At 51.6% G+C, this 9,032-nt stretch overlaps 1 protein-coding gene across 1 annotated transcript in view; it reads right to left on the reverse strand.

Moving 5' to 3' along the window:
• LOC102241513 (butyrophilin subfamily 3 member A3-like) overlaps positions 1-9,007 on the reverse strand; it is a 23,715-nt gene extending 14,708 nt beyond the window's left edge. Inside the window, exons 1-4 of the mRNA XM_014536027.1 lie at positions 8,469-9,007; positions 8,336-8,356; positions 8,224-8,250; positions 4,681-4,821 (exon numbers count right to left, since the gene is read on the reverse strand). Of these exons, the coding sequence (XP_014391513.1) occupies positions 4,681-4,821; positions 8,224-8,245 (163 nt within the window). The 5' untranslated portion in view covers positions 8,246-8,250; positions 8,336-8,356; positions 8,469-9,007. The remainder of the gene's footprint in view (positions 1-4,680; positions 4,822-8,223; positions 8,251-8,335; positions 8,357-8,468) is intronic.
• Positions 9,008-9,032: the final 25 nt, after the last annotated feature.

The following is a 9,032-nucleotide window of genomic DNA, read 5'->3' on the forward strand; positions in this document are numbered from 1 at the left end:
ATTACAATCATGCCTCAAAACAGCAATCATGCCTCAAAACAGCAATCATGCCTCAAAACAGCAATCATGCCTCAAAACAAACACCCAACATCTCAGGAGATTATATCAACATTATTTTTCTCCTTCATGGGTCTACAGGGGGAACTGGGTGTAGCTGGGCTGGGTGGGCTTGCCTGTGATTGGCTGACCGGAGTTGGACTTTAGTTTGTAAGTTGGGTTCGGCCAGTTCCATGGGTCTCTTCATTCTGGGACCAGGAGCTACAGGACAGGTGCTTCATTTCGGCCTCCCCCTCCCCACCTCCTTCTCTCTCTCCTCCCCCTTTTCTGGTTCCCATCAGCTCTCCCTTCTCCTCCTCCCACCTCTTCCTCTAACTTCCCAGATGAGAATCCTCAGGCCTCCCCTCCCCTAGTGGCCATAGCACATCCCTGCACCCCGTGCTCCTGGGAAGGGAGCCCACCTCTCCCTCCACCAGGTTTCCACATCTTTGATTAATAAAATCTCAAACCTTTTTATTTCTCTGTGACCCACAATATAAAATGCATTTCATATTGTAGCTCAGGACACACACAATTATATATACTGCATGCTCTCAAAGTTCCATTCGTGTGTATTGAAGTTTGATCTCTACGTAATATATTGATTTCCTGCACCATCAATGGCCCAGGACCTGCAGGTGGAGAACTGTTCCATGATGGTTGTCTTATGGCAGAAACATTAGGCCCCACCTCCTGTGGGCTCTGCTTTTGTTGTCCACAGACGGGACTTGGGCCCTCAAACATTTACCTTCCTGTTATAGGATTTGACATGGATTGTTAAATAATTTTGGAAGAGAAAAATGTACTTCTCTTCATGTTCATGTTGAAGAACCTTTCACTGGGCATGAGGCAGCGCAGAGAGTTTTCTGAGGCAGAAGGTTAAATACTTGGGATAAGGGTTCTTGCCCCCCCCTCCCCATCTCTGTATCAGTCCACACCACACACCCATGGCAGCCCCTGTACAGCTGCACGTTGGTTCCCTAGGCCTGTCTGGTGCACAAAGTGCCACCAACTGGGCGGCTTCAGCCCCAGAGCATTGTCTTCTCAGCTTCAGCTCCAGATCCCCACAGGGTGGTCCAGGATCTGACCTAGTGTTGGGGTTCCTGGCAATCTAGGCTTTTCCTGGTTTGTCTCTGCCTTCATTCTCATGTGGTTCTCCGGTGTCCCATGAAGAAGCTGGGTCAGCCCTGATTTCTTGCTAAATGCAGCCGATGACGGGAATGCCACTAGGTCAGTGGTTCCCAACCTTGGCTGCACATTAGAATCACCTGGGAATCTTTTTAAAATCCTGATTTCTGGGCCTCATCCTCCGGAAATTCTGTTTCTTTGTTAGTTTCCTTGTTATGGGGTGAGGCCACAACATTAGTAACAAAGAAACAGAATTTCCGGAGGATGAAGCCCCAAAATCAGGATTTTAAAAACATTCCCAGGTGATTCTAATGTGCAGCCAAGGTTGAGAACCACTAACCTAGGTGATCAGTGAGAAGGTCCTCTCTTGATTTAACTCAGCTGTGATACCATCACCCCAGGAAAGCCTCATTACTGCGCTATTTTACTGCATATTTTAATTACACATGCGTTAGGGAGAGAGAGGCAACTGACATTGATGAGGGTGGTAGGTATGGGAGAACGGGCTTGAGGTTCTGAAGGCCTCAGCCCTCCAACCACCACCCTGGGGTGACCTGTCAGATTGTGTTATTGGCTTAAACAATAGAGATTTTCTCAGTTAATAAAAAGTCCTGAGGTTAGGAGGCAGCAGCACTCTGCAGCCCTCCTCCTAGTGGTCTTTCCTGTTCTAGAGACTCAGGGAAACAAACTTATTGGGCGACATGTCCCAATCCTATGAAATTCAAGTGGAACCCATACATGAGGGTTTACTAGAAGAGCCAACCCTTCCATCTAAGATTGTGCTACAGGAGGGGCCATGGAGGAGACCCCGGGGTCCACACAGCCAAAGTATTAACACCCGGCCCTTGACAGAGAAAACATTTCTAGATTGCAGGCCAATTCTACTCCTGACTAATTTCTAGGTAGAAGACAAATAAATTGCTTCAGCATGAAAAATGCACTGTTACTAGCCTTTTGAGATTATCTGGCCTTTTATTTCCTTTTTCTCTTTTCAGAGGCAATGGTGTGTGTGTGTGTGTGTGTGTGTGTGTGTGTGTGTGTGTGTGTGACTGGGTTTGGGGGCAGACATGTGTTGAGGTGAACATAAGTACCCTCTTCCCAAAGCCAAAGAATTTCATTCAAGTTGCTAGACTTGTGGGGGGCAGGGAAGATATTGGGGGACACCAGGAGGGGCCGTGGGGTAAAGAACAGAGCCAGACAGCAGTTGTTATGGACACTTGTGAGTCATTCAGAAAACACTCAGTGAGAGTCCTTGGGAGACTGAGTGACAGGCCAAAGCCCTTTCTCTCTCTCAGGAGGCAACAGGACCATGGCAGCCAGCACAGGCTCTCGCCTGCCAGTGGATGGTCTGGTGGGCCCAGCACCCCCATACCCACCCAAAGCTCCTTCCTGGGCCCACAGACCCCAATTGGGCCACTAGGTATATTTCTTCTAGAATAACCTTCCCAAGGCACATTTCATACCATTCCCCACCAGACCCTAAATGCTTTCCCTGGAACCTCCACTACCTTCTAATTTTGACACAGCAGTCAGCACACGAGCAACAGTTCCACTAGCAGTGACTCCAGGACTGGATTCTGGTTCCCATTCCATTCCCTTCACCTGAATTGTTCCCTCACATCTGCCTCCTGGGAAAACAACTCCGGATGCTCCCAGCCTGGAGTGTTCCCAGCTTCTTCTGACAGCCAGCAAGGAATGGCAACCTGGGTCCCACCACTGCAGGAAACTCCATTCTGCCAACAACCAGAATTCGCAAGAAACAGACTGTTCCCTGGACCCTCCAGAAAGAAGCCAGCCTGCAGACACCTGGATGTCAGTCGGCCAGAGCCACGCTGGGCTTCTCACCTACAGACATGTGCAGTAAGGAATCTGTGTTGCATTAGGTCATGAAATTTGTGGTTTTTATTAGCAGCTTACAAAGCTAATACAATAAGGATTTTGTGAAAATGTGGTTGGTAAACTGTGGGGGTGAAAATCTAGGAGAAGTTCAGTTGAGGAATGAAGAATATAAACCAATTTATTTAACAAATGTAACCTGACAACCACCTGCTGGGTGGAGGACACACAGTGGTGAACAATCACAGTGATGGTGATGGAGTGGCTTTTCCCCAGGACCCAGCAGTTACAGGAACCTCCGGGAATATCAGTGCATGCTCAGCGTGGAGTGTCCCTTTCCTGGAGATGGGGCCACAAATGTCCTTTCCTGGAGATGGGGCCACAATGTGATAAAACTTCCACTGCAGTTCACCTGACTCCCTTCCCCCAAATTCATGCCTCACAATGAGCTTTAGGGATGAAGCTGGAGGGTTGGTTCAGCTTCATGATCACAGGTCTCAAGCTGGTTAAGAATTTGGCCTCTAGTCCCTTCTCAGCCCCGGGTGAGGTGGTCACTGTGAATTCGTTCTGTGGACAACGTCATCATGGACAGCCAGCCAATGGAGCAGCGGACCATGGCTGACAGTCCATCTTGAAGGAACCAGGTGGGGTGTGGCCTTCATAGTCACCTACAGTGACCTTCTCCCTGGGGCCCTGGGAAGGAACCTCAGGCTGCCCATGACCCTGCCCAACAGGAACAACTGGCTGCAAAGGAACAGACTGGAGGTGGAGGGAGGGTCAGAGGTCAAACACCTCCAGCAGCACTACTTTCTGCATGAAATACACTTCCCTGGGTCCTGCCTCCCTTTCCACACTTTCAATGAGGCCCCCTCACAGGGGTGTGGTGAGGATTGGTGAGTGAGATTCACCTGAAGCATTTAGCCCAGCACCCTCCACATTCTACGTTATCTGTGACTGTGAGCTATGGTTGCAGGAAGGAAGCTGAGCAAACTTTTCACCTTTGGAAAGTTATCTTCCTGCACCCTGGTCTCCTCATTAGTCATGTGGAAAAGTTGAAAGATAACTAGTAAAGTGCTTCACTCAGTGAGTTTTTAGTAAGTATGTTCCTGATGTAAATATGTTCCTGCTGTGAGGTTTGGCTGTTAAGCAGGCCCTCAGCTCAGGGCTGGGCAGGGGGAAGCAAAGACTTTACTTCCGCCTGAGGGTCTTCAATGCTGTTAGCTGAGCCTGAGGCCACTGGGGTCTCCAGGGAAGGGTCAGGCAGTGGGTCAGGCAGAAGGGAATTCCTCATTCCTTTTAGTGCTGGGCAAATGGTCAAGGCAGTGGGCTCCTGTGACCAAATCCTGAAAAGAGGCAAGAGAGGCCCAGAGAAGGAAGCCTGTGGGAAGGTGAAGATGTGCAGTCCATAGATGGCATCATAGAACGAAACCTCCCGCATCTCATAGTCCAGGAAAACCCCCACTCTTTTAGGAGGTTTGACAATAGTGAGTTTGCTCCAAGGGTCCGTTCGAGCATGGAAGGCATGCCCACCCAACAGTGCTATTGTCCAGAATCCATTCTGGGGTGTTATTTTAACATCACGTTTTCTCTCCACGTTCTCCCTACACACCCCTAAATTCCACTGTTTCCTGTCCCCCACCTCCACCTCCCAGAAGTGTCTGCCTGAAGTGAAGCACTCACGGCCCAGCACACAGAAACGATATTGAAATCTCCTGGGGTTGTCTGGCAGGCTCTGCCTTTGTTTTATCCTCTTCAGACTCCTCTGATCCTTAGAAATAAGGAGGTTGGGGTGCGCAGTGTCGGGATCCAGAATCACGTCCGCTGCAGAGAGTTCCAATGGTGTGAGGTCAGCTATGGTTTCTGGATCTGAGAGCCTCAGGCTCCAAGGCTTGGGTCTGGCTGATGAGACAGGAGCCCAGAGCCTGGGGTCCCAGCTGCCCTGAGTGTGACCCTCAGCAAAGCCAAGAGACACCACTGGGCCTGGTGGTCAGTGAGGAAGGGAGGGTGAGGAGGGCTGGGCTCTGCCTAACCCGCCATCTCAAGTGGCCACCTTCCTTCTATCTTCCTCCTGTTTCTTCCCCAGAATGACTGTGCCCACCTGTGCTGCAGAGTCACATGGATTCCAATTCCAGCCATTGCTCTGCTCTCCTGAGCTGGACAACTTCCTTTTCTGCACGGTCTCTTCTCTCTCTCGCTCGCTCTCTCTCTCTCTCTCTTTCTCTCTCTCTCTCTCTCTCTCTCTCTCTCTCTCTCTCACACACACACACACACACACACGCTATGTAATGTCCCAAGTCTCAATGTGATATCTGTAAAATGGGAATAAAAATACTCATCTCCAGGTATAAAACAGAATGTGTTCTGTATGTAGCCCAAGGCCAGGCATGGAGGAAGCATATGGTGTGGTCACAGGGACCAGGTCCCTGCTGTGCTGGGGCCATGCTGGGCTCTATGTGATCCTCACTCCCCACCTGCCCCTCCCTCTCCTGCCCAGGAATCCGTCCTCCTTGGGCAGCATCACTGGGCTCTCTTGCCTCTGGTCACCTGCAGGGTTTGGCCAAGGGCAGTGCTGGCTGAAGACTGGAGGGAAGGAAAGAGAGGCACAGCCCCGACTTCCCCACGTCCTGTGATGGAGACGCTCTAACAGAGCAGCCTCCTCTCAGGCAGCCTCTCCCTGAGCCACAGCCTCCTCAGGGCTCCAGTCACTGCTCCCCGTCCCTCTGCCCTGGGCCTGGGGGTGGTGGCAGCTCCCACTGCTGTGAGCCTGGGGCACTGCTCTTCCTTGTGGTTTCCCTTAATGCCATCCCTGCCTCTGGAGGTAGGTCCTTCCCTAAACCCTCTGTAATCACTGGGCAGATGTGGCTGAATCAAACCAACTCCACCTCTCTGTCTCGGATTTCCTTCATCTTTTCATGCTGTGACCTTTGCCCAACCTCCCTGTCCTTAGCAGGCACACCAAAGCCTTCAGGGTGATGATGATGTGTGGTCCTTAAAATGTAGCCATAAACAGTTCTGTTAGTAACACTAGAACGACATGACAAGGAGGTCAACACCTAATGTGATGGTATCGATTATAAAGAACCTTCCACCACAAGACCCCCAGGAGGTATGGCTGATGCTACCACACTGTTTGTCTCTTTGTCCTGTCAACCATTAGTACCAGAGTTGTGTGTTTAAAAAAGTACTGTAACCGTCTGTGCAGACTGACACTTATTCTGTCTGCTCCAACCCCACATCCCTGTGAGGAAATGACTCTATAATACAGTCTGTTATAATCTAAGGAGTCGCCTACATCACTTTTAAGTCTTAAGAACCTTCTCCTGACTGTGGTCATCACCATCAGACACACACCCATTGTGAACAGGCCATGGCTTCCCTCTTGGAGTTTTGACCAACACACACTCATCACTTCCTCTAGTCTTACCTCCACCCTCACATAGTAGGAATTGCCACCATCATCGAAAAGGAAGCCCAAATATGGCACACTTGAGGAGGCTCAGGGCAGGAGGGACAGCAGCTGGGCCAGGTCACCTCCTGCCTCTCCCTCCAGCCCCTGCCCCCAGCTGTACCCCTCATGCCTCCTCCTTCCCACACAAACCTGGGGAAGCCCAGGGCAGCAGCTGTCCCTGGCTCTGTTGGCAGCAGATGGGCACACTGTACGAACCTCAGGTTACCCACACAGATGTCCAACAGTCAACAGCAGAGAAGAAAAAGGGAGCCAGGATCCTCTGTTGCTGTCCCAGGGAACACAGTGATTCACTCACCAGGTTGGTAAAGGGCCATTGAGGAAAGGTCAACACCTCTGCTCTCCGCCCTCCCATTCTCCTCACTGAGCCTCTTCTCTCTCCTTCCCACCAATATCTAGTTTTCTTCCTCCACAGCTCTGAGGAGGAGGCATAAAAGCTCTCAGAATGTTGGGCTTCCCTCCATCACGGTGGGGCTGTGGGTGACGGGGTCAGGCTGTGCCCGGGTGTGGACGAGTCACTCACCAGCATAGGCCTGAGACTTATGATCCACAGAGGAAGAAGGCAGAGTCACCTCCACTGTCATTTCTGAGTCCTTTCCTCTCTCTCCCTTTTGACCCCCCACCTCTCGCTCCATCTGCCTGTTCAGTTCCCTGCTCCCTCCTCCTCTTTAAAGTCACCTGCACCTAGTGACCTGCAGGCACCGAGTGGGGCTTTCCCAGCTGCACCTGCAGGTCTGTCCTGTACGTGTCTGTACAGCAGTCACCTTTAACCATCGTTTCACTTTCTGAAGTTTCAGTTACCCTCTGTCACCCACAGTTGGAAAAGATTAAATGGAAAATTCCAGAAATAAGCAATTCATAAGTTTTAAATTGCACATCATTCTGAGCAGTGTGATGACACCTGTGCCATCCGTCTCTCACATGCCAACCTGAGAACCATCCCTGTGCCCAGCATGTCCACCCTGTGTTCCTCTCATAAGCCACTTAGTCACTGAGGAGCCAGCTCTATGGTCAGATCTGCCTCAGCATCACAGGGCTTGTGTGAAAGTCCCCTCATGTTACTTAATAATGACCCATCATTGCAATGACCCATTGGGGTGTGGCAATGAGAAGCCTTCCTTTAAGTGAGAAGGAGAAACCTACTATACACAGGGTGTGGTGCTATCCATGGGCCAGGCACCCACTGGGTCTTGGATCCCATGCTCCTGGCATACAAAGTGACTGTCTTACTCCTGTACCTGGCATAGCATAGGAAGTGACTGTCTTACTCCTGTACTTTGCATAAGCTTGCTGTGTGCATATGTTTATGCATATGTGTGCTGAAATCCATCCATCTCAATCTGCATGATATCCTGCCTATTTCCAAAAAGAATTGGGCGACTTATTGAGAAAATTTCAGGCACTACTTTTCAGCAGTTATGATAAATCTGGGACAGCTGACACCAGCCCCTCCTCCTTAGAAGGGAATGTTCTTTCTCCTTCTGGTTTCCTCTCCGCAGCCTATAGATTCTGTACAGGAGCTAGGGAGGGAGGACTCACATCATGAGTCCATCTCCCCTCTCCTTTCTGGGGTTCCCTGGACATTCGGGTGCGAGCAGCCTGGTGGAGAGAGCCTGACCCCTCTCTCCAGGGAGGAAACCCTGCTGACCTCCCCCATCAGCGTCCTCATTCCTTCCCCTGGGCGGTCAGGGGTGAGGAAGGGGCTGGACAGGTCCCAGCAGAGAGTCTCAGAGGCAGGTCCAGGTCTAGGTACTCACGCGCCAGGTACTCCTGCTTCATCCTTCCTGCAGGGGAAACGGGAGGGGTCGGTGAGGGGGTAACCAGGGACCCCAGAACCCGCGAGGAGGGGGGTTGGGGGCCGGGACTTACTGAGTTCCTCCTGCAGCTTCTCTGGAAATAAGCAGAAAGAGAAGGTGCTGTCATGGGGATGGAAGGGGGGACCTGCGCAGTGGGTGGGAGGCCTGGGGCACGGAGGTCCCACCCCCCTGCAGCCAGGCCTCACCTTTGGCGATTCGCTCCCACTGGCTCAAGGCCCGGATTCTCTCCTGCTGTCGACACCAATAGATCACCGCCCCGACCAGGATCCCCAGCAGAGACACAAGGGTCACCCCGAAGGCCGCCCGCCAGGGTTTCGGGCTGGAGAAGAAGGGGCCTGCGGAGGGAAAGCCTCAGCTGCTCGTTGGAAGGGGCGCGGGGTCTCCAGGAGGGGAAGCGACATTGCTCTTCCCAAAATGCCCAGAACTCTCCCGTCACACAGACTAGTGTCCTAATGTCTGGCTCTCACATGGGAACAGTTAGAACATAATGTACATACAGTCATTGGTGTCTCCTCTCCACGCCCTCCCCCGTGTATCAGCGTCTCATCAGCTGCTTAACCTGCTGACTCAGAAGGTGACCTTTGGGGCTGGAGGGCTGGGGTCACATTCAGGGTCTTCTTCCTGGGCAGCTCTGTGACCTTGAACCAGTGACGTAGCCCTTCTGTCCTCAGTGTCCTCATCGGCAGAGCATGAAGTTAATGCTCTAAAGTCCCTGACACGACGTCAGTGCCATGCGAGAGTTTATTCAT

This window comes from Myotis brandtii, unplaced genomic scaffold, assembly GCF_000412655.1.
Source record: "Myotis brandtii unplaced genomic scaffold, ASM41265v1 scaffold1556, whole genome shotgun sequence".
Classification (NCBI taxonomy): Eukaryota; Metazoa; Chordata; class Mammalia; order Chiroptera; family Vespertilionidae; genus Myotis; species Myotis brandtii.